The sequence below is a fragment of the Pan paniscus genome, chromosome 3 (genome assembly GCF_029289425.2).
Source record: "Pan paniscus chromosome 3, NHGRI_mPanPan1-v2.0_pri, whole genome shotgun sequence".
NCBI lineage: Eukaryota > Metazoa > Chordata > Mammalia > Primates > Hominidae > Pan > Pan paniscus.
In genome coordinates, this window is record NC_073252.2 from 50,126,931 (window position 1) to 50,154,216 (window position 27,286).

At 35.0% G+C, this 27,286-nt stretch overlaps 1 protein-coding gene across 1 annotated transcript in view; it reads left to right on the forward strand.

Annotated features, from left to right (window-relative positions):
• ANTXR2 (ANTXR cell adhesion molecule 2) overlaps window positions 1-26,015 on the forward strand; it is a 161,121-nt gene extending 135,106 nt beyond the window's left edge. Inside the window, exon 17 of the mRNA XM_003832274.6 lies at window positions 24,119-26,015. Coding sequence (XP_003832322.1) covers window positions 24,119-24,157 — 39 coding nt within the window. The 3' untranslated portion in view covers window positions 24,158-26,015. The remainder of the gene's footprint in view (window positions 1-24,118) is intronic.
• Window positions 26,016-27,286: the final 1,271 nt, after the last annotated feature.

Genomic DNA, 27,286 nt, shown 5'->3' on the forward strand with positions numbered 1-27,286 from the left:
GGGGGGTCAGTCCCCCGCCCGGCCAGCCGCCCCATCCGGGAGGGAGGTGGGGGGGTCAGCCCCCCGCCCGGCCAGCCGCCCCGTCCGGGAGGGAGGTGGGGGGATCAGCCCCCCGCCTGGCCAGCCGCCCTGTCCGGGAGGGAGGTGGGGGGATCAGCCCCCCGCCCGGCCAGCCGCCCTGTCCAGGAGGTGGGGGGCGCCTCTGCCCGGCCGTCCCTACTGGGAAGTGAGGAGCCCCTCTGCCCGGCCAGCCGCTCTGTCTGGGAGGGAGGTGGGGGGGTCAGCCCCCCGCCCGGCCAGCCGCCCCGTCCGGGAGGGAGGTGGGGGGGTCAGCCCCCTGCCCGGCCAGCCGCCCCGTCCGGGAGGGAGGTGGGGGGGTCAGCCCCTTGCCCGGCCAGCCGCCCCGTCCGGGAGGGAGGTGGGGGGGTCAGCCCCTTGCCCGGCCAGCCGCCCCGTCCGGGAGGGAGGTGGGGGGGTCAGCCCCCTGCCTGTCCAGCCGCCCCATCCGGGAGGGAGGTGGGGGGGTCAGCCCCCCGCCCGGCCAGCCGCCCCATCCGGGAGGGAGGTGGGGGGGTCAGCCCCCCGCCTGGCCAGCCGCCCCGTCCGGGAGGGAGGTGGGGGGATCAGCCCCCCGCCCGGCCAGCCGCCCTGTCCGGGAGGTGAGGGGTGCCTCTGCCCGGCCGCCCCTACTGGGAAGTGAGGAGCCCCTCTGCCTGGCCAGCCGCCCTGTCCGGGAGGGAGGTGGGGGGTCAGCCCCCCACCGGGCCAGCCGCCCCGTCCGGGAGGTGAGGGGTGCTTCTGCCCGGCTGCCCCTACTGGGAAGTGAGGAGCTCCTCTGCCCGGCCACCACCCCATCTGGGAGGTGTACTCAACAGCTCATTGAGAACGGGCCATGAAGACAATGGCGGTTTTGTGGAATAGAAAGGGGGGAAAGGTGGGGAAAAGATTGAGAAATCGGATGTTGCCGTGTCTGTGTAGAAAGAGGTAGACATGGGAGACTTTTCATTTTGTTCTGTACTAAGAAAAATTCTTCTGCCTTGGGATCCTGTTGATCTGTGACCTTACCCCCAACCCTGTGCTCTCTGAAACATGTGCTGTATCCACTCAGGGTTGAATGGATTAAGGGCGGTGCAAGATGTGCTTTGTTAAACAGATGCTTGAAGGCAGCATGTTCGTTAAGAGTCATCACCACTCCCTAATCTCAAGTACCCAGGGACACAAACACTGCGGAAGGCCGCAGGGTCCTCTGCCTAGGAAAACCAGAGAACTTTGTTCACTTGTTTATCTGCTGACCTTCCCTCCACTACTGTCCTGTGACCCTGCCAAATCCCCCTCTGCGAGAAACACCCAAGAATGATCAATAAAAAAGAAAAAAAAAAAAAAAAAGATATTTTTCAGACCGTGCATTCTGATACATCAGCTGGAACCACCCAGATGGGTAAACTGGCCCATGTGGTCTTAAGGCCCTCACCCAGGACTGACTCAGAGCAAGAGGACAACTTCAACCCCTTATGATTTCATCCCTGACCCAACAAATCAGCATTCCCCATTCCCTAGCTCCCTGCTAGCCAAACTATCTTTAAAAAACTCTTGCCTCTGAATTTTCAGGGAGGCTGATTTGAGTAATAATAAAACTCTAGTCTTCCATTGAAAAAAAAAAAAAAAAAAAAAAAGAACTACATTGTATGATGGTTAGTCATTTTTATTATTGCTATTTATATACATGTGGAACTTAGAAGGTTATAGTTCAAATTATACTTTAAAAGATGTTTGTAACTGGTTTCCCTGCTTTACTTTTTTTTGTATATTTACATATATATCAGTTTGGAAAGGTCTTCAGAATCATAACAGTATTGTTCTGTTAGCTGTAGGGGAAAAGATGCCATAATGTAAAATGCCTAGGGGCCTATCTCAGCTGAGAATCTTGTCCTTGCAGCAACATTAAGAACAGCTAGCCACAACTTTATTCTTTCTCCTCTTTCACTGACAACACTCAGAATATTTACTTTTTTGTTGTTGTTGTTGATACTGAGTCTCGCTCTGTTGCCCAGCCTGGAGTGCAGTGGTGCAATTTTGGCTCACTGCAACCTCCACTTCCCAGGTTCAAGCAATTCTCTGCCTCAGCCTCCAGAGTAGCTGGGATTACAGGCATCTGCCACCACGCCCGGCTAATTTTTATATTTTTAGTAGAGATGGGGTTTTGTCATCTTGGCCAGGCTGGTCTTGAACTCCTGACCTAGTGATTCACCCGCCTCGTCCTCCCAAAGTGCTGGGATTACAGGGGTGAGCCACTGCGCCTGCCCTCCCAACACGCCTTTTTAAAATTTATTTTATTTTATTTTATTTTTTATGGCCAAGTCTGTGAGCCCAGTAGTGGTCATCTATTTCCACCAGAAATTGTAGGCAATAGACAGGGAGACCCGTATTATGGCCAACTTAAACGACTGAGAGAAGAGGGCTGGTGAGAAAACAGCAATTCTTTTGCCCTGCACTCTATATTATTAGGATAATTGTACCCTGAATTACTTCTTCTCCAATTATTACATAGAGCTAAGATTTTGTTGGACTCTGTTAACCATTCTCTTGGGATTAGGATAATGATGTTTCTAAAATATAATTTTGAGTTACACTTGAGTTTTGAAATGTCAGGTATTTTCTTGGCTTTATGCCTTGCAAATATATGTATATATAAAGCACTAATTTCTTTGTACATGCCCTAATTAGTTTTGTTAGATTAAAATGAATTGACCACATGATAATTATAATAACTATATTTATAGATAACCATGCATTAGTAATTTATAAAAAAGATTCTCATAACTTTTAAAAGAATTTAGTAAATGTTTTTTATTTAAACACAAATCTTTCATATTATTCTTAACTTATTACTGGCATATAGATTTTTTAAAATTTGTATATATCTGGAATATACCTTATTACTCCATTTTATGAATTATGATAATTTTTCAGTTGATTTTTAAAATGCTATAAATAATGACAATATTTTTACTGTGGTAAAATATGTATAAGACTTACCATTTGAATAATTTTTAAATATATGATTCAGTAGCATTAAATATATTCACACTGCTGTGCATCTGTCACCACTATCCATCTCTCTTTTTCATTATCCCAGACTGAAACTCCCTACCCATTAAACAATAATTCCCAATGCTGTCCTTCTCCTAATTCCTAGTAACCACTATTTTATTCTGTCTCTATGAATTTGAATGTTTTAGGCAACACATATAAGTGGGATCATACAATATTTGTCCTTTTGTGTCTGGCTTATTTCACCTGCCATAGTGCCTTATGGTTCATTCATGTTGTAACATGTATGTAAATTTCATTTCTTTTTCAGACTGAATAATACTTCATTGTATGTATATGAAACATTTTATCTATTAGTCCATGGAGAGACACTTGAATTGTTTCTACTTTTTGGCAGTTATGAGTAATGCTTCTATGAATATGGGTGTACAAATATCTGTTTGAGTCCCTGCTTTGAGCTCTTTTAGGTGTATACACAGAAGTGGGATTACTGGATCATGTAGTAATTCTATCTTTAATTTTTTGAGGAACTACCATTCTGTGTTCCACAATGGCTACACCATTTTACATTTCCACCAGCAATGCATGAGGATTTCAATCTTTCCACACTCCTGCCAACACTTGTTATTTTCTTTATTTGTTTCTTGTTCTTTTGAATAGTAGCCATCCTAATAGGTGCGAAGTATGATAATGGCAGTTCTTTTCAGCTTCTACTTTTTTGTATCTGTAAACAGGTCATATGCATTTTTAAAATTGTACTTTATTGCATATATTTAAGGTATACAACATAATGTTTTAATATACACATACAGACAGTCCTTATCTGTGGGTTCCACATTCTCAGATTCAATCAACCAAATAATACTATAACGATAAAAATAATACAAATTTCTAAAATATAGTATAAAGTATTTGCATAGTATTTACATTGTATTAGACACTATAAGTGATCTAGAGATTATTTAAAGTATACAGGAATATGTAGGTAGGTTATATGCAAATTTTATATCAGGGACTTGAGCATCTGCAGATTTTGATATCTGCCAGGTGGGTCTTGGAACCAATCCCCTGTGGATACTGAGGAACAACTGTACATAATGAAATGATTAATACAGCAAAACAGATCAACATGTCCATCACCTTCCATAGTTACTGTGCACAGGTGAGTGCATGTGTATGTGTGTGTGTGTGTGTGTGTGTGTGGTAAGAGCTCCTAAAATCTTCTCTCTTTGCTAATTTCCAATATATGATACAGTATTTTTGTAACTCTTTTTTGTTGTTTAGATTTTGCATTTAAGTGAAATAAATAGTACAGTACTTTTTGTACGTCTGTTTTTGTTCGCTTACCACAGTGTCCTTTAGATTCATCTGTTGTCGTAAATGCCAGTACCTCCTTTTTTTAAGGCTGAATAATATTCATATATATACATACACACACACACATATATACACACACACATATATACACACATGTATATATATACACATATGTATATATATACACATATATACACATATACACATATATACACATATGTACACATATACACATATATACACATATGTACACATATACACATATATACACATGTATATATACACATATATACATATATACACATATGTATATATACACATATATACATACATATGTGCATATATACACATATATACACATATATACATATGTGCATATATACACATATATACACACACACATATATATATATGCCACAATTTCTTTATCCATTTATCTGCTGATGGATACTTACATTGTTTCCATATCTTGGCTACTGTGAATAAGGCTGTAATCAACACGAAAATGCAGATACCTGTACAGTTACTATGCATTCCCAGCTCAGGCATTTTTGCTTGGCATAGGAATACAAAGAGAAAAGACTTAGATAATAAGTTAGAGTAACTTCACAGCAGATTTCCTATATAAGAAATGTAGTTGGACTTCTTAGTTTATTTAAAAATACCTACAGATGTGATATGTTCAACTGTTTCCATATTTGATGAAATATGTATCTTTAATAATCGTTACTTTAATATGCAAGTCTTTACAAATCCTTTTACATTTTCATGTTTCTTTCTAAGCTTAAAATCAGATTTCTTTATTTGCTTTGATATGGCAATCATCTTCCTCCTCATCCCACCCATGTAAGCTAACACAACCTGCTAGATGGAAACTTTGACCTGTAGTTTGTGAAATGGTAGGATTAGAGCTAGAGCCTTCTGACATCAACATAGGCACATTCCTATCTCATCAATAACATGGTATAACAAACTTTTTTATAGAAATGGTTGGGATTGCTATGTTTTGGTAAATTGAATATCATGGTTAACTAAATTCCTTCAGAAACATACACAAGAACATGTGAACCAAATATAGGGTGTTAATTCTTAAAGATATTGGATACATATTCTTATTTAAAAGTATTTATTGATTTATTGAACATAAACTAATCACTTAATTAATTCAGCAGAAACTTAATTATCTAGAAAGTTTTCCATAGCTATTATTTTGAATATCAATTTTGATGTACAATTATTCCAAGGTAAAGCACATACGACATTGAAGTCATTGTTTAAGGATACACTCATTGATGGTAGATATTTTCTGAGTCCACTTTGTTAGGTATAATTCGTCTTTTTCTCATAAATGTGAAAAGCAACCAAAGAAAAATGCTTTAAAAATTCTTCATGTCTGAAGAACAGCTGAATGACGTTAATATTTTCTTTGTCAGACTTCAGTTGCTTAAAACTTACCTTGTTCATAGACACCACCTCTGTGATAATGCAATTAAGCAGATAGATGAACATTGTTACACTGATAGTACTCAGTGGTTACTGCTAATTAATTTATTCACTGGCTGATTTGTAAAGGTGTTATTTTTAATGTCACTCAATAAGATGTGACCCTAGTCATACAAAGAGAATGACTCTCTTGATATAATCTTTTAAAAACTGGAAATAAATTTTGTAGAACCTGAACAATGTCAAATCAACTGTGGAAAATGTAGGTCCTGAAAATTAGTATTATTATAGCAAAGAGATTATGTTTTTGTTAATTTTGAGTCTCAATAACCTTCCCGATTGAAGGTTACTATAAAGTAATACATTTACATGGTGTTAGCATTTTAACCAATATTTGTGCCTGGAATTCAAATTTGCTTTTTCTTATTTCTGTATGCTCTGTTTTAAACATATGTTAAATTAGATATTTAAAAATAGAAGTGCCCAAGAAACCTGCATAAATTTTTTTTATTATCTAAGGCTTTAATGCCATCATCATTAAAAAAATAAAAAAGGAAAGAGTGACTATAATTTAAGTCTGTAAAACAGACTTTTAATAGCACCAAATAGAATGAACAGCTGGCTTGCTTTTTGCAAGGTGCATTGATGTTGTCAGAAGAAACTAAATAAAAATGCTGATACAGTTGTCCAGGTTTGGGTTTTGCCAGCACAAGAATATTTTATTCATTCAGCCTTCTCTAAGTTCAAAAGATTGGTGTTGACTTTGATGAAAAGATACAATGATACATATTTAGAATGATCAATCTTTCACATTTAAATCTTAAAAATGTGCTGCTGCAGCTGGATTTTTCTCAGGGATGCCATTCAAACAAAATGTTACATTGTCATCTCATATAGCTTTTCTATCTGTAATGATAGGATGTTAGGTGAGAGTATGACAGTTCAGCACAATTTTTATTATGGCATTGTACTGATACATGAACACTAGGACCTTTTTTGTTTGTTTCAGTCAACAAAGATGTATTTTCAAGTGAAAATATTTTGAAATAGAATTTTAGTTGTTTCACTAAAAACTATAGCAGAGATTAAATTTAAAGGAAGTGAGCTTTGTGAACACTAGATTTTTTGTAGTTGCAGTTTTCTGTACTTTCGTGTTCCTAATGCTAAAAAATGTCTGTGTTCTAGTCCTGCCATGGAGTTACTAATTTTTATAATAATCTCTTGCCAAAAGAAGAACAACTCTGATAATGCATTATAGATTAAGAACTTTTTCATTAACTTTAAAAGTGCTATAGTAATTGAAATTGGTTTATCCAGTTATGTTTCATTTCTATTTATTTATTTATTTTAGACACAGGGTTTTGCTCTATCACCCAGGCTGTAGTGCAGTGGTGTAATCATAGCTCACTGCAGCCTCAAACTTCTGGTTTCAAGCAGTCCTCCTGCCTAGGCCTCCCAAAGTTCTGGAATTACAGGCTTGAGTCACTTTGCACTTGGCCTTTTTCGTTATTTTAAAGAATGTTTTTAACCTTTTAAAAATTCCAAATCTTTACTTGTTGATGAAGTACCCAGTATTTAAACCTTTACACTTGTCAGCAAATGCTATCAATTTTGAGAGCATTTAAAAAAATATGTATTTGGGCATGGACATAAAGATAGAAATAATAGACACTGAGGACTCCAAAAGAAGAGAGGCAGAGAGGAGGGAAAATGTTGGAAAAACTACCTGTTGGCTACTATGTGCACTATTTGGTGATGGGTTCACTGGAAGCCCAAACCCCAGCATTATGCAATACACCCATATAAGGAACCTGCACATGTACTCCCCAAATCTACAATTAAAACAATATATGTGTGTGTTTTTGGAAATCTTCATGAATTGTGCTTTCTTTTCCAAATTTAATAATGTTAATAATCCATAAATACAGAAGGATTCCTCCCTGATGCATAACTTGGTGTCTGGAGTTGTATCAACACAGATAGAGACAGTGCATGTGCTCTGCCACTTGTGTGAAGAAAAACCATGCTTATTCTACAAATATTTATTTATTTGACAGGGAATAACAGAGGCATAAAGGAAAATAAATACCTATGAAGTCAGTTAACTGTGCACTGATTTAAACACTTTCACTACTTCATTATATGTGTACATGTGTTAATGAACACTTTTGCTTGTCAAATTGTGTGTTGTATTTCGATCTAAGACTCACAATGGCCTTAGAATATATATTTCATCCCCATCTTTTCTGTCTCTTGGTAGCTTCAGCATGAAGCAGACCCCACTTCCTACCATCTGCTTTCTCCTTGGAACTGACACCAAGGTCAGCTCCTCTCCGATGCCTACTTGTTTCCTGGTTTAGAACACTTGCATCCTGTAGTTCAGCCACTTCCCTATTAATTAATGGGCCACACATACAGGAAGCAGAACATCTAGGCCTACTTGAATATTCATGTGACTAAATAAGCCAGGAAGACTTTTGCCTGTGGAATGTTTACCACTATTGTTTCCTTACAAGTCAGTTAGCAAAAACTGAAATATCATTTTATAGTTTTGTGTTTGTATTTTTAGACAAGTCGACCATTGTATTTTGTTTTATGGCTTGCTAGTCATTGTGTTATTGCATTGAAACTTTCAATATTCATACAGAAGCAATATCAATTATATGCTTTAGATAGGTATTGACTACCTAGATCAAATTTAATATTTCAAGCCCAGTAGTGATCATTCATTCAGCTAATATTTTTAAGCACTCATCCTATAGGATGAGCACTGTTTTAAGCACTTGTTAAAGTCTTAACATGTGCTTAAAAAGAAACATGGAGCTTACAGTCTAGGAAAGAAGATGGATGTTAAACAAATTAGATTTGTTTGTTAAAAAATATTAGAAGTGTTAACACTGAATCAACTTTGCTGTTATCCAAAGTCTAATTATATTATTTGATTTATCTAAGATAATACATTAATTATATTCTTTTTGTTTTAGAAAGCCATTTTGGCTTAGAATATAATTTTTTGCAGCTAACCTTGTATTTGTATCTCTGTCTCTATATATCTGTGTTATCTATGTATCTACACGAGCTCTGGACCCAATATTTGACTTGTAGGTAGACCTAAATTTCAGTTTCATGTTCTTGGATTTATGTTATTACATGTATGTCTTCAGCATTCTTTAGTTCTCTGGATCAAGAAGCAAACTGTTCTTTTTACATAAAGGTAACTTAATACATATTAGTTTTTAGTCAATTAGTATTTTGAAACACCATAATAATTATGTCTCTACTTATTTGAATGTATCTATATGCTTGTATGTGTTAAATGTTTAACCTTTGAAAGCTTACATTTTTCATTTTAGGGATTAATTATATCTCTAGAGATGGTTTAATATTTCCATAACTTTTTTAAAGACTTACTCATGTTAGTTAACATAAGTTTTTTAGACTAGGAATGCCTGCATTCATTAAGGACAAAATTGATGTGTGTTTAGTTTCTTTACAAACTGTGAGCAAGGAATCACCATTAAATGCCATTGTATATTCATTGATCAGTGGAATGACATCTGGGTCACAGTGGCATCTGTGTTTACAATATAAATCCCTGTGGCTATGAATGAAAGGCTTGTTTAGACTTGCATCTGCACATAGAAGTAGGGATTTCATGCTGTTATGAGCCTAATTTTAGCCTATAGAATTTCAAGTTTGCTAGAGGTTTTGCTCTCCGTGGTATAAGTTTAGCAAGAAAAGTCATTTGTCTCCTGCTCTAGCAGTTTAGAATGTGGAAGTATAGTGTGCAGAGTTTTAATCCGTATATGTTATAAAAACATATACATCATTTTATATCATACATCTGTAACAAATATTCAAAATTAAATAGTGATTTGGGATTTATTACATCTTATTACTAGATGTAATAAATGACCTCAGTGATTGTTTAAAATTGTTTTTCTCAAATATAATAAAAATACCTAAGGCATAAATCGATTGTCCAAAAATTGAATATATATACACACCTCTTCCATTAGATCTAAATATGTGGAATGTGTTCACCAAACACTTGCTGTGGTGAAAAACAAACCAACCAACCAACAAACAAACAAAAACACAACATCACAGTAACTAAGTTTCCAGTTAAAGATTTAGGCATATTTTTCATAAAAAATTTTTATTCGTAAGCTTTCAGAAAGTAATCCATAATTGCCCTTCAAAATAAAGCTTCAAAGTATACATTTCTACAAAGTCTTATCCATAAAACATCAATTCAGAAACTTAAAGTGAAGTTTTATAATATTTATGCTAAATCAGTTAGTCTCAAATTGTATAGGAATTTAGCTGTTTGGCAAAATGACCCAAAGAGCTATGGACATTTTTAAGTAGAGACAGCTAATGAAAATCTATATGAATCCAGTGGAGGCTTTTAGTTATTAATTTTTTGACTAGGACAGTATACATTGTTTTAGAGTCCTAAAAGTGAGGATTTAATTCTTAGAAACCTAACTTAGCTAGGAATAAATCATTGTATCACTAGAGCCATATACATTAGGAAAATCTCAATAAATGTTTTTCAATGTTGATATATAAACATTCAGAATTTCTCTTTAAATGTGCCAAAAGCAACTTGATAATGCAAATGAATTTTCTTAATGCCTAATTTTCTAAGAAGAAATATATGAATTGCATGTAAACTTTTTGCTATGTGGTGTTAACAAGTGAGGTTAAAAAATTTTAAGTCTAGAAATACTGTAGCAAAAAATTACTATTTTCATGCTAGCATTCTTCCACTCTAAGCAAACTAATTTATACTGTTTCCCACCTGATAGTGATGTAATATGCCTTTCATTTGGATTTTTTTCTAAATGCATGATTCAAATATAGATTTTGTTTGCAATTAGCCATTATTTGACATGAAGATTGTAGTTTGGATTCTTTAGTCTGATATTGTCTGATGGGTATTTTTTGCTTGTTTTGTGTTGTACATGTGAATCTTAAGAATTTGAAATATAAGTCACTTATCTTAACTCCATCTGCAGTAAAAGAGATGAGAATGGATCCAGATGTTAATTTTGTATAATTAGTAATGTACTTTAGAAAAAGATTTATAAGTGACTGCTACCAGGCTTTGTATAGTAAGATCTCTGCCTTCTGTTTGACCACATCTTCTACTTTCTGCATTGCTCACTGTGTTCCTGCCACATTATCTGTCTGCCTTTTCCACAGATATGACGAGTATGTTTTCCCCACAGCCTTTGCCCTTGCTGGTTTCTCTACTACCTATGTACTTTTTATAAAATTGCAACTTCTCCAGCACTCATCCCCAACACACGTATATACTGATATTCTGTGCCCTCTTACTCTGATTCAGATTTGCCTTTTAATTTTGGCATAGATTATTCATAGGTGGTGCTATGTACTTTACATTGCATCACATAAGATGTTACATGTTTAATGATACCAAGATTGATCAGAGGAGGCAGGTAGTAAAAGCCTGATCCATCATATTGATTGCTGTATGTTTTTGACAAGAAGCCATTAGTCTTTGATTAATTTCTTTCATTTTGGCATAATATGTCCCAGATGCATCTTTTGCATTTTCTGTTCCAAAACTGGAATCAATGATTCAACTCCAAGGAGTCCTAGATTTGTTTTTAGTAGATAATGATATTTAGAGAAAACATTTTGAGTACTAGGGGTGCTAATTTTTACTGTCATTGCTTTTAGGCTTTTCTAGCAGGCAGAGCTAGGAAATTCAGTAGTTTTGGGAAAAAAATGGTGAGTTAATAGTATATTTATAATTCCCACTTAGCATTAAAGGATTTTACTGAATATTTTTGAATTTATATTTACATCTGTTTTCTCCAACATGAAAAATCTTAGTCTTAACAATATTAATGTAATTACTTATCTGCCCTATCATTTTTTATATATATATATAATATGTATTAGGATTCTCTAGAGGGACAGAACTAATAGGATAGATGTATATATAAAAGAGAGTTTATTAAGGAGTATTGACTCACACGATCACAAGGTGAGGTCCCACAATAGGCCATCTGCAAACTGAGGAGCAAAGAAGCCAGCCCAAGTCCCAAAACCTCAAAAGTGGGGAAGCTGACAGTGCAGCCTTAGTCTGTGGTCAAAGGTCCAAGAGTCCAAAAGCTGAAGAACTCGGAGTCTGATGTTCGAGGGCAGGAAGTATCCAGCATGGGAGAAAGATATAGGCCAGAAGACTAAGCCAGACTAGTCTTTCCATGTCCTTCTACCTGTTTCTACTCTGACCATGCTGGTAGCTGATTAGATGGTGACAACCCGGATTGAGAGTAGGTCTGTCTTTCCAAGTCCACTGACTCAAATGTTAATCTCCTTTGGCAACACCTTTGAAGACACACCCAGGAACAATACTTTGCATCCTTCAATCCAATCAAGTTGACATTCAGTATTAACCATCACATTATATAACTATGAATTAATAACAAATAGTAAAATTAAGACTGGTGAATTAAGTGAAACATTTCTTTGCTTCTCCATTTATCCTTCATTCATATTCTAATGTTGCTATACAGGCAAAATACTGCGTTAAGTCACTTGAAATATTTATTTTCTGTATGTGGTCTTTTGTCCAGTTTATTTGTTCCAGTTCTTAAGTTTACTGTATTTGATTTCTATTTGCCGTATCCATTCTTTTTTCTTCTGTTCCTTTCTTCCTCTTTTAGATTAACAATTTTTTTTCTTCTATGTTCTATCTCCTCTGTTATCTTTTTAGCCATTTCTCTATCTTGTTTTTCATTGGTTGCTCAGGAAATAACAATATACTTTAACTTTCAGTATAACATCAAATAATATTAAAGTAGTTCAAGAACAATATGCAAACATTGCAGTGGTATAATTTCCATTTTTTTCTGTCTGTTCCTTATGCTCTTGTCATGTTTTCTACTACTACATATGTTATGAATTCAATGTTATTATTTATTCCTTTAAGTAATAGTGTCATAAAAATTTATTTTCTTTATTTATATTACTTGTGTATTTAGTCACATATTTACTATTCTGTTTCTCTATTTCTTCCTGCAAACCTGAGCTTCCATCCCCAGTGTCTTTTTTCTTCTGTCTCAAGAACTTTTCGCATTTGTTAAAAGCTATTGTGGATAAATGATCTCAGATTTTGTTTGTCTGAGAATGTCTTTAGTTTTAAAGGGTATTTTCTCTGAATGGAGACATCTTAATTGATATTTTTCCCCATTTACTATTTTAGAGTGTTCCATAGCCTCGTGTCCTTCATTGTTTTTTAATAAAAAGTCAACTGTCATGCTTATCACCATTCCCTCTTTATATCTCATTGTGGGGCAGGGTAAGGGGAAAGAGTTATGCTTTCATGACATTCTTGGTTTTCAGAAGTTTAACTCTATATTCCCTGGGTTTCTATGTATTTATCCTTCTCATGGTTAACTGAGTTTCTTTGATCTATAAGTTTGTGTCTTCTATCAATTCTAGGAAGTTCTGAGCATTTATTTTTCAAGTAGTTTTTTAGCCCCATTTTTTGTCCTCTCCTTATGGGACACTTATTACTTATATGACAAACCATTGGATATTGTCTCATAGGGCTCAGATTCTCCTTAGTTATTTTCTTCTTTATTTTTTAATTTGAACAATGTCTATTCTCCTACCTTCAAATTCAGTGAGTGTTTCTTCTGCTGTGTCCGTTCTACTTTAACACCAATCACATACATTTTTTATTTCGGATATTGTATATTTTCTCTTTAGTTTTGGTATCCTATTATTACAGTTTCTTATTTATAGTTTCCATCTCTTCTGATGTTCCCAGTATCTTTATGCATGTTACCTGCCTTTTTTGCCAGATCTTTTATTATTTTTATCATAGCTATTTCAAGTCCATGTCTATTAACTGCAACATCTAAACCACATGTAGATTTGCCTATATTATCTGTGTTTTCATTGATTATGAGTCATACTTTTATGCTTCTTTGTGTGTACCATAATTTGTAATTTTATACTAGATATTGGGAATTAAAAAAGAGACTCGTCTGGATAACATTTACCCTTAGAAAAGCACATACCACTTCCTTTGTCCTGTTGCTAATCTGTAGTTAAGTTTTACTCTTACTTATTTTTAGTTCACTAGTAGCTTTCATGAATTTGAGGATAGGATTAAGGATTTGCCTTCAGTAGAGAGTTATCTCTATCTCTCTTGCTTTTTCCATTACAGTTCATCAGCAAGCTTGTAAAGTTGCAGCGGAGGTCTCTTTTGTCTCTAACTGCCACAGTCCCCTTAACTGGCCAAACTTTCTGTACCTTGGGAGACCCACTTTCAAACTGATTTTCTGCCTGCAGACTTGGACTGGCCAATGACTTGCAATCTGAGAGGGCCCCATGAGTTTTGGTGGGATACTTCTCAGTTCTGCTTCCAGGTTTCAGCAGGCTGCCACCTTGTGGTTGGGGAAGGCTCTGGGTCCCTCAGGGCTATTTTTTTTCTTTCCTCTTGCCATGTCCCAAACCTTCAGTGGGCTGCTTCTATTCCCTTTGAGAAGGCTCCATGTGCCTTTGGAGGAGGAAATATTTCTCTACCCTCTTGCCTTTCTCCCAGCCTTCAGTTGACTACTTCTTGGCTCTCAAAGAAAGCCTCAGATACTGTGGTAGGACCTCTCCACACCAGCTTTCCTGCCATGTTCTATGCTTTTGGCAGGCCTCCACCTTGCACTTAGTGAAGGTTATTTTAATTTTTGGGGATTTCTTTTTATTGTGTAACTGTTTTTCAAAAGTCAAACATTTACATGTTTGTATTTAATAGCATATAACAAGATATATTGAAATTTATCTCATTTACATTCTTATTCAGCCTACTCTGTACCTCTCACCTGTTGCTAACCAATTTTATTTTCAAACGAATTATTTTTTTCTTTCCCTTTAAAAATTAAGCATATATTAATGCCAGTGTATCTTTCTTTTTTGTAATATAAAAGATGCTATAGTGTGTATACTATATGCTCCTTCATTTTAACCCCCTTCATAAATCCTGTTCATCACTCCACAATGGTGTATAGAAATTTTCCTCATTCTTTCTAACAGATGTATATCATTTATAGCATTCCATTTTCTATCTGTATCTTAGTTTATTCGACTTTTCTCTTCCTGGTGGACATTTGGATCATTTTCAATTTCTTGTTAACACCAGTAATGCTACAATATGCATAAATTGCTTTCTGTTTTTTTATTGCTTTAAGGTTATATTATGAGCAATTTTTTTACTATTGATTTAAGATCTATGAAATGATCTGTATTCTAATTGAGATTAGAAAGCAGAAAACAATTTCTACATTATCTACTATGTGCCTCACAAAATAAATGTTAAGCAACTAAAAAGGTATATAGAATTCTGTCCTGATTATATCTATTTATTAATACCTTTGGGGCATCTACCTCCCATTTTGACTTATTAGGAAGCACAAAAGAAGGTATTTCCAACAAAGATTTTTATAGATATCTATATCTACATCTAGATATGTATCTTACTTGGAATTAATAATTTAGAAGCATCTATTTCATCTTATGAGGTGTGGTTTAGGTGTACCATTAACTGCCAACTGTATGCCTGAATTTCAACAAATATTTAAAAACGGGTATTTGCAAAATAAATATTAACCGTATGTATAGAGTCACTGAAATTTTGCAGGTGCCATGACAGATTAAAGATACTGAACAAAAAACATTTAAAGGTAAATTTTTCAGCCAAACTCAGAACTTCTCTTCATGACATCTACTGAATATCCATATGGTGCGTGGTCTCTACTGTAAAATTGGACATTTATAGGTTGAGCTTCCATTAGAAAAGAGTATGTGGAATTTATATTTCAGCTCAAAATTTTGCAGTTTTATTTAGAGCAAAAGATAGCACAGATTCTTTATATATATATATAGAGAGAGAGAGAGAGAGAGAGAGAGACAGAGACAGAGACAGAGAGAGAAAGATGTGATACTACATGCCTTTTCTTCAGTTCTGTATCTCCATTTGCTACAGAAAATCTCTACTCAAAATGGCTATTGTGTTCTCAAGTCTCTCCTTATATCAGTGATTTCCTGGACCTCTTGATTTGTCTCTGTGTCTATGCGTGTGAATGCTTTGTATACAATTTTAAATTTGAAACACTCTTTACTGTCGTACACAACATGAAGGTTTAGTAACCTTTTTTTAGAAGTGATTTATAAATAAATCAGCTGTGTTTGAAAAGTCTAAACTAAAGTGCAGTTGTTTGCTTCAGCTTGTCAATGGATATTTATGAGGTGAGCATAATACTATAACAGTTATAGCAGTGAAATACATCCTGTGCAGATAGCTAGTAAAGGAGCTCACAAGCGTTAATGCCAGTGGAATTTTAATGCTCAAGAGATGGGAGACATGACACTTGCTCTGGTTAATGCTGCTATTACCGGCCATGGTGAAAATGAGAGAGTGAAGTCAGTTTTAAATATTGCAGTGGAGTTTGGGTCCCTATACCTAGGCAACAGCAAATATGTCAGTTCCTACTGTTGTCATATTTTCACCTCTTGGTTTATTTAACTGCAGAGTAGTAATGTAATATCAGACATTTTTCTTCAGGGCATCTCCATTCCCTTCTTACTTATTATGAGGCTCATGAGAAGGTTTTGCTAGCAACAATTTCTGGGAAAATGTCAATAAGCTTCTCACTCTAAGATATACTAATAATTGCCTGAAAATTATTTGAGTGAAGTTAAAGATTCCGATTGTGAGTTTAGCCTTTATTATGACCAGACTTTTGTTTGTGTCATATCCTTGGCACATTCTGTATCTTCTTATACAGAAGAAAAGTGTGTAATAGAATAAAGTTTCCACACAGAGCTGTGCTGTTTGTGATGAATTGAAACTGTTAATACATTCCAATTTGTAAAGAATTATATTGTGCTTACTTTTGCCTAGCAGGCAAAGAAAATGAAGTTTTCAGTCTTCAGACAGATTTGTTATCATAGAAGAACTTTGGGATTATGTGAAGAATAGTATGGTTTCACCATGCTTGCATGTATAAACTTCAAGTTCATATTAATTTTTCAACTTAGTTCAGGTTAAGTTCAAATTAATGATAATTTGACATCATGAGGTATCTACAGAGTACCTCATTAAGCCCTAAGAGAATAAGAAAAAGCAACACAGAAAGCATATGGTCTTTTTGCATAAGGTACAGGTTTAGGCAATTCTTTATTGGAGGATTGTAGAGGTTAAGAGGGGTTCAGATATTCTCCATGACTGAGAAAGTTAAGAATCAAGAAAGAAACCTTTATTAGTTTACATTTGCTTATACCTAGTCTACTTCTAAAGAAGTATTGAGAAAAAAAATAGTCAAACCTCAGAAGAACAAAAATTGGGAAATAATAATAAGCCGAAGTCAAGATATGGTTATAACAGAAAATGTACACTGAGGCTAGCAATTGCTTTTAGGACATCTTATAAATCTGAGCTTCCTAAAAGCCAAGACATAAAGAGAAAGACGTTAAGTTGTATAGTTGCCATTATATAATAAAAGGGAAACATATGAGCTTACCAGTATTGACAAACTTTTTCCTAGCTCTGAACACCAAGGAGAATTGGTCCCTTAATATCAGTATCCTTAATAGCAATTTTCCAAAATGATAATTCTCCTCATATGACCAAAATTCATAGGGCTCTTCATATAACAAAAAAAAAAAGAGAGAATGCTATATTGTTTATGTAGATCGACGAGAAGATCTAAAGAAAAGAAATCAAGTCTATATATACGGATAGTTTACTAGTGATCTGACTTGACACAGGCATGAAAATATCTGGACTGTTAGTTATCAAACTACATTTTTAGCACAGACAAAATCTTATACTGAATTGCAATTTTAAAAGATAGATAAGAGTGGAGCATTAGGTTTGAGAGGCCTGCAGTTGTGCCTGCTTGTTCCCTTCTCATGCGCTACCCCAGCCACAGTGACCTCTGAGTCACCTTGCAGAAAAGCCACAGGACTTCGTGGTTTACACTATGAAAAAACCATTGACCTAGAGAAATAAATGGCTAGCATTCCACTTAGAGTCAACTGGGAGTAGTTTTGCCAACTGATAGGGAGAGAAAGGATTCTAACATTATTACAGGTAAATACCTGAGGTATAAATATTCTGTATTGTTAATTGCATAGAGAAATTATATGCCCTAGATATTGGGTATGTGGTTAAAAGTTTGATGTGGTATGAAAATTAAAGAGCCTCTCTTATATTTATTTCAATGTAATGAACTCCAGCATGCACAGGACATGAGGTAGGTTGTACGTGTATGCTGACTTGCACTTATAGACATACACACAAACACATGTTTAACAATTAGATAGCCAGTTGTGACCTTGCCAAATGCTTTAACAGGCATTTTATTGAAACTCTTATAATTTTGTATGATAAGAAGAAAATGCTGATGGTGGATTATAAAATTTATTAATAAATTTTCTACCATATAAATGTGCTCTTGAGTCAAACTGCATTACAGTGGGTACACCAGGATAGTAATTGTAAAATACAGCCCAAAGATGAGTAAAAGAGTTAACTTATGGGCACATTCAGTGCTGAAAAGCTTTGGCATAGCTGGAAGTTGGTGGTGATTCCAGAGAGTGAGTAGTTAGTAAGTTCTTGGGCTGACTTTTAAAAACATAAATATAGATGTTTAAAAATGATTGCATGTTTGCTGAATGAATTCACTCTTTGAAAACTAATGTTACCTTTTAAGATAGCAAATATTTGAATATGCAGAAAAGGTAAAACATAGAATGCGAGCAGTCATGTGCTATCCCATTACCTGCAGCATGCTGGTATATTGTCTATTAAAGTCTTTGCATAATTACAATCATATCATATTTTTAGTTACCATTTTTTTCATCTTTAGAAAGTTTCCTTATTTTAATGGCTGTAGAATAAAATAGATGAATCTGAATTTATTCAACTAGTCTCTGAGTGTTGCACAGAAATAAATACAAATTGAGTATATTTTTGACTACTATAAAAATCCTATAGTAAATATTTGAAATCTCAGTCTAGCTATTTTATTAGGTTAGATTCCTAAAGTGAAATTACTGAGTCAAAGAATGTAAGTTTTTAAAGACCATTTTTTATATACTTTGCTTACCATATAGTTTTTGACAATTTTAACTTCCACTAGCAATGCACAAGAGTTCTTTTCTTGCCACAGAAATTCACTAACTATGTAATGTTTTCAATATAAGTTTGCATAAAACAGTATTCTTTAGAAGGGAGGCAGTTTTATTTCTTTAAAGTCATAATTTCTATTAGGCAAATAAAATGTTTCCATAAAAAGATCATAATTTAATGATTGAATTATTAATATATACATGCACTTCTTATATGCTATACAAATTTTAAGTTGGTAAACATACTCAGAGTAATCTTATTTAGATTAATTTGCCTAATTCTTTAATATATGGAGAAAGGTCAGCTACAACATAACTGATATCTGAATAATTATAATTTCTAAATTAATGTACTTTAAATGTATTTCGCTATAGCATAAAGTCAGTGATAAAATTATCTTTATTCTGCCGAACCTTAATTTTTATAAATATTTAATAAATTCTACTTCTAAATTTTTATGTCATGCAAAATTAATAAATTTAACAATGATTTTATTGAATCCAAATAGTATTATATTCCCAAACCAAAATAAGGTAATATAGTTATAGTTCATTTTGAACTAATGCAGACACTAATTTAATTCAATTTTATATTAACTAAATGTTGTTATTGTTAAAGTTTATGATTCAATGATTTATAAGGCATGATATCAAATTCAAGTTGGTTGTATTGATTGCCTAATTGAGTAAGTAGTGTGGGTGCTACCTAAAGCATTACAACAACAGTATATTTAGATTTTACTCATGATTTACATGCATGATTAGGGCATGATTTTAAATCAAAAAAGTTATTTAGAAAGAATATTTAATTAAATTTTCAGAAAATAAAGAAAATATTTTCTTCATAATAATAACATATATTACATGTTATATTATTCTCTAAACACTTATGCCACCTGAGTTCCAGTTTATCGAATTACTTTGTGAAATACAGGCATAATATTATACATTCATTCATTTTAACTCTTGCTCATGGAAATCTTATGTTCCTCTATTTTGGCATATTAAAATGTTAGAATGGTTTATTTTAGAAGCTATGTAATCCTGTCACCTGATACTAGTATTAGCCTCTATATAGAGAATAAAATATTAAAATTATAATAAATATAGGTCTATATGTATTCTTCTATATATTTAGCTTACATTTAATAGTTTCTTATTAAACCATTTAGTTAACTTTTGTTATTTTTAGCACTCGTATTATTTGTTATAAAAGTGAAATAGTCTCAGAAAAAGAAACATTATTAACTAATAATACTTTCCATTCTGTACAGTTCTTTGATGAGTTGTATGTTCAAGCTATTTTATATTGCTTTGCTTGCTACCTTGATAACATACCTTTATTGTGTAGGCACTATAAGCATGAGGATATGACAGACTTGTAAGCCTTGTCATATTCCATTTCCTGCAAATAAAAATTGCTCTGCAGTGTTCTGGCATTGACTTCTTGCTGTAATATAAATGGCAGCCCAAACATCCATGACCTTAAACATAATTAGCGTTATCACTAATGTGTGTTTTGTAAGCTAGTATTAGGTATAGTTGAAGGACGATGCTATCTGATCATGGTCACTTACAACCGGGATGCATTGCCTTGTTTTTAGAATTTTCTGGTAAGCGGATGGCAGCAGCCAATGTGAAGTAATTGCCTGGAAGTAAGACTCCTGATGGAATACTGAATAAAATATTTCCCTCTAGCCAAAAGTTTCCATTTTTCTTGATTCTTCTTTCTTACCTTTTCCTCTTTTGTGCTACTCTCATCTATTTTCTCCATATTTTCTTCTCTCCTTTTCCACTGTTTTTCTCCTTGGTAATCCTCTTTCTCTCCCTCAGATTCATACTTATTCTGTCTTCTCATTTTTGACATCTGGCTCCACCACCAGTGGAGGTCTGTGTGATTGTGTACTCATTCATTCTTCATCCATCCATTCACTTGTTCCTAAGTAAGAAATTATTGAGTCTGCTCTATGTTAGACTTATGCAATGACATTATAGAGGGAATATGGATAACAACAATATCTGGTTTTTTTGTTTTTCTTTGTTTTCTTTCTTTTTTTTTCTTTTCTTTTTTTTTTTTTTTTTTGAGACGGAGTCTCGCTCTGTCACTAGGCTGGAGTGCAGTGGTGCGATCTTGGTTCACTGCAACCTCCGCCTCCCGGGTTCAAGCGATTCTCCTGCCTCAGCCTCTGGAGTAGCTGGGACTACAGGCATGCGCTACCACGCCCAGCTAATTTTTATATTTTTAGTAGAGATGGAGTTTCACCATGTTGGCCAGGATGGTCTTGATCTCTTGACCTCATGATCTGCCTGCCTCAGCCTCCCAAAGTGCTGGGATTACAGGCGTGAGCCACCACACCCGGCCAACAATATGTGTTTTTATTGAGAGTTTGCTATATGTCAGGCACTATTTTCAGTGCTTTATATATCTTAACAAATTTAGTCTTTACAACAGCCTTAAGAATAGGCCCATTTTTTAATCTTCATTTTACTGATAAAAGAACTGAGGTACACAGTAGTTAAGTAAGTCGCCCATGGTCACACAGTTAAGAAGTGGCAGAGGCTAGAAGACATACTCCATCTTTAGAGTGCTCAGATTTAACCACTGTTATCTTTCCTTTTAGATATTTGAGCACACTATTATGGCACGATGTAGTGTGGCTATAGTGGAGATGCAGTGGGATCTTTGGGAGAAGGAGCCCCACAACTGGGAAAACTGGGAAATGCTTAACAGTGACTCTTGAACAGATTTCCCAAAGTCACCTCCTTTTAAATTTTTGAAAAATAAAATTACACCCAGACATTATCAGCTGTTGACAAAAGTAAAAAGCACTGAGTCCATGATTAGAAGGGGAGAAGAGCATTTGTTTGTTTTTGTTAACGGGTGTGTGTTAAAACATATAGGTGTATATTGCATTTAATAGGTTTTTCTTTATTATTATTATTATTTTTTTGGTGCTTATATCTAGAGACATTTGGCAGCTGATAATTGATACTTAATACCAAGCTTTGGAAGAGTTGTAATAAGGACCTCAGAGTCAAAATCAACAGAGTTTTCTTCCTTCAAGTTTCCATATCTTTAATTAAACCACATCAAATGAAATAAATAATTTAGGTCTGGAATAATTTAAGTATTGAAGTGAATTTGAGAATTTGAGTAGATTGTGAATCTCACTTGTTAAACTATCCAGTTGCTTAAAGTTAACACTCTACTAACCATTACTAGTCATCACACACTGAAGTTAATATGGTATATAGAACGGAAGTGGTCACAGAAGAATCATTATATCTATATCCATTTAATAAGTGATAAAACACAAGTGAAAATAGAGGTTCATAATCAATTATTTTCAAACTTGTACAGAAAAGAGAAAACTATTACTTTTTGGTCTACAAATACACAAGAAAAAGATGTCATTAATTTATATCTTTGCTGTCATAATATCATTCCTCATATATTTGTTCAATTCTGGAAAATTGCCAGAAGATAATATTTTAAATGTTGATCACTGTTGAATTTGCATAGTTCAAATCTATTTCTCATTGAATATATATACTACTGTGTTTTAGAAGCACTACTTTTTTTGCTTCAATTATTTATGTATGATGTCATTTTCCTACCTGTCCCTCTTGAAAAAGTATTTCTAACCATGAAACATAACGTGTTGTGAAAAATAACACTTTTATTGTTTTATTGTGTTTTGGCAACACACATAGCTCCCTTAGCTAATCTAGAGAAGAGCAGCTCTTCACTTAATATGCACTCTGAAAATCTTGTTTGAAAGTTCTAGGTAACACAAAAATACAGTCTGAGTACATGACCTATGACCTGTATCAGTAAGGAGTTTTGACCTCATTTTAATCTGATCTTCTATCTGCTTTTTTCCTACTTCCTTTTGCACTGATATGATTTGTAGACATTAACACAAAGTAAGTAATAAAAATTGGCAATTGTAGTAATAATGTTGCTTCCAAAAGTATTTAAAAGACAGATAATTTGATGAATGTTTGCCTTTTAGCAAAAACTAATGGAAACTCCTAGCTCTGTTTTGTTTTTATGCTTTTCTGTTTCTTCACTAATTTCTGAAATTTTCAAATTTATTGAGCAGTCATTTTTGGAAAAAATGGAAAAAAATTCTGCTTTTATATTCCAACCATTCTTCTTCAACAATGTGTTGTTGCTTTTGAATTTTATCATGCTTTGGATATTAAAAACAAACTTACATTTAGAGGGAAATAAAGAGACACTCTAAAATCTAAAACACTTTGAGAGCAGCTATTGTAAGAAATACAGAAATGTCAATAGGGTGATAATCCTGACCCTAACTTAGAAAGCACTATGCTAGCTTTTGGCTGGTTGAGGAATCTGGGAATGATTTAGGTGGTACAGTGGATCAGTAGTATCATACCAAAGAGAGAAAAGGAAAGTATCTTTTATCACTAATTGGAAACTTTGTTTTCAAATATTTCTTGGATTATTTACAATACACATGGAACAGTGTGTCCACACAACCTTCACAGAAGTGTTAAGAAATTAGAATGGCAAATCCTCTTTAGAAATGTGTAAGTGCAAATAGTCACCATTTGAAATGAACACATCATGGTGGTGTGCAGTGGTGAGAAATGGTCAGTAACAATGGACATGATTTTGCAAAAATCCTTCATAAAAGGGAATTACAAAGAGATGACAATACCTTTTTTGGGATTCCTCATCCTCAGTCTCTTACTGCTTACTAAATGTGATCCTCATGTATGCATTTTAGGAGCACCAGCTTGCATAAGAAAATATTTGCATTTTAATTCATTACACAAAGAAGTATATTGGGTTGTGGCTTTGATATTTTTATGGCCGTGATAGTAATGCTGTATTTTAGATAATAGTAACAAATTCTATTTCCATAATTGTTTTTCCATATTAATTATACCATACCATCTCATAGGTGAACTTACTGTGGAAAAGATCTGAATGAACCATCATGCTTTAACCCAAGAAAAAAAAATTATGACTTCATGTCTCATGTTAACATGGTACTTTCCTTGGGTAATCATTTATTATCATGGTAGGAAAACTAGATGTTCTCATGCTTTTTTAAATAATGGCTTCAATATTTCAATATGGATTTATTTCTTTCTTCAGGGCCGGTGCATAAACTTCTCCCGAGTTCCATCTCAGTAAAAGGGAAGCAGGAAGACCAAGAAGGTACGAAGATGGCACATTTTCACATAGCTGATTTTCAACCAAATGAAAAAAATCAAGTGCATTTCAGAAGCTTTTGGAAGAGCAGCTTAATTCCTCTCAGTCAGGAAATGTTTTCTCTGCCTTCTGCTTTGCTTGCACCAAACATTTCTAAACACTTGTTCTGCCATCTACATGGGAGGTGATGAAACTCAGTGGTAACTCATGATTTATGACATTGAAAATAAAGAGGAACATTGACCTGCAGACTATGGTTTGTACAAGAAAGTTTGTTTGAATGTGTAGAAGAGGAAAAAGCAACAACAGCAACAACACGAAGATGATACCAAAATAAGGACCGCAAAACAACTAGCCATGATGGGAGACAGGAGTTTTTTACATGGAAACATGGCACTTGTGTTTTTATGTGGCAAGATCTTTATCCATAGGCAGAGTATGAAATTTCCCACCAGGCTAAGCAAATAAAGAAGTCCATTGCCTTATAGCTATGTCAGATCACAGAATCCTTCCAAGTGCCCTATCACAGTGTGCCTTATGGGAAGTTTCTGACTGGAAAATCTTGTCATTCTAACACTGAAAAGTGCACACGCATGACAAAATGTAGACAAGATGCCTCAAGGTATTGGTAGCAAGCAAGATTTTGCCCTTTAGTTTTCGAAGACACCTTTCTTTCATTATGCACTCGGGACAAGAAAATTAATAGAGCGTTATTCCACAGAAGGCCTCTAGCCAGAGATCTTGAGTGTAATGCAAGGGACTCATGCTTTGCGAACTTGTCCCTGTGACTAGTAGATTCCCCCTTTTCCTGTGTTTAGGATTTAGTAGTGCATAAAGCATTAATATCCATAAACATACCTAGAAGTTTGTTTTGCTTTTAATTTAAAGGAAGCAGTAACCACAAAGCTTCCGCTCAGGGTTTTTTCTTTCTTCAAGTCTCCAAGGGCTCTTCAGCGTCACAAGCCAGCAACTCTCTTTGCATTAAAATTTCAAAGTTTAATTAATATAATTAAAAGCAACAGCAAGCAGCAGCCTGTGAAGATTTTGCTCATCTTTTTTATGCCTTTTGACATTGAATGACCTATTACTGTATGCGCATTACTTGGATTTTGAGGGGCACTCTACCTTGGTTATGATTCAGTAGAGGAAAAAGACCACCTTTCTTCAATTTACAAATTAAATCTTCAGGAGGGTCGCCATCACAAAACATTGACGATGTATGTATTATAATTTTTTAGAAAAACCACCATCGTGTCACGTCGATGATGCCAAATTATGTTAGCGTGAGCAGAAACACCGTGGGGGAGGAAGGCAGCAGCTGAAGAAAAAAGCTCAAATGATCTAGTCACTTTCGATACTGTACTTCAGATGCGAAATGGATATTCGAGTGGAAACCTGACAAAGTGCGCCTGCTTTGATGTGAACTGGTATAGACAATGACCAGTGGCTGGGTCAGTGGGATGTCTCTCTGCGAGCACAAAGGCTTATCAAATGACACTAAAAATAAGTTCAACAACCATCACATTGGAAGGGAGAAGGCGAACATTTCATGTTTGGCGGGCATGTGAGTGCACAAGATGGAAAGAGCGATTGGAGCATCCTGGTATAATTACCCCCATTGTGCTCTTAATGGAAATTTCAAAGGACGGGAGTATTCTGTTGGTTGGTGTCCAGGTTTGTGGCACTGTTCCAAGAGGCCTTACACACACACACAAATATATAATTTTCTATACATATATATCCTCTAGCTTGAAACTTTTGCTCAAGTTTATTTATGTCACTGGCTGGCTGGATCCAAAGTCATGTGTCCACACATTCATAAATAAAAATTTTACCTATGCCTGTGCTACCATTTCTTTAAGCCCACATAAAGCTAATGCCTTCTTGGGTTGAATATGCAGTTGTTATGCTTAGTTTCAGGGATGGAATTCTATTCAGTTCCAAAATGTCCCTCATGTTCACAGATGATACTATTGGCAGTAGTTGCATATGCAAGTGTAACTTGGAAGCCTGATATAGTATACCCAACCCTTTCTGCAATGAGTTATTATATCCCTTTGTTCTGCATTTGCATCTGGAACAAGACCTAATGTGGCTTCCTTAAATGGGCCCTTCCTTTCTGATGAGTGCACACCAATTATTGCTATTTTAATATCATTGAGAATACTACAGAAGCTAAGGCTATGTTTCTTTGGTAACTACTTCAAATTTCTCTAGAATTATGTAGCATACTTACATTTTGCTGCATGAACAATGAAAATTAACCTCTGCCTTTAAATGGAAAAATAACTTTCTGTGGATTGTTATACAGCTACTATGAAGAGCTCTTAATGAAGAGGAAGTGGCAGTGGTCTATATGTAGACTGAAAAAAATATCATTAATAAAGTTCAAAGACTGATGGAATTTCATTGCCCTTAAAGATATGAACCAGATCTGTTTTATGCTTTTCTCCAATTATACTAACTAGCAGTTGAAAAGAATTTGTTTTGAAGAGTGTTATTTTCTTACCAAAAGACCAGATCAAAAATCCCTATACTTTTCCACCAAAAAAAGATTAAAATGAAGCCATTTCTATAAATTTAATGGCACTTTATATTTTATATAGAGAAATAGCTTCTGTTTGATTTTCTGGACACCATGTCAGTCAAGATCTACTTTCTGTGTAAAAATGAATAAGTCTTGCACATAATCCATTCGTGTTGCATAAGGTTGCAAAAACAATTAAGTGGGAAATGACTCCTAACTTATGTGTCTACTCTGCCTAGAAAGAAAGTTTTGAAGGCATCTATATATATTTCATAACAATGTCTGTTCTTTATGGATTTGATCCATAAATATTTATCTATCTGAAAACTTTGATACTTGGAATGTTTTCCTTAGAGCATTTGGTGCTCCAAGAAAAAACATTTGGTGCTAAGAGTTGCAGCACTGATGCCTTTCCCTAAGTTAATTCTATTTTAAAAATTTATATTTCCTTCCCAATGAGATGCAGAGTAAAATTTGAGACCCTCCATTGACTAGGGAGCAGCATCTGTCATCTATGGTTAATTACTATTTTGACAAAAATATAGAAGGTTTAAACCCCCATGTATTTCAGATTGTTAGAGAAA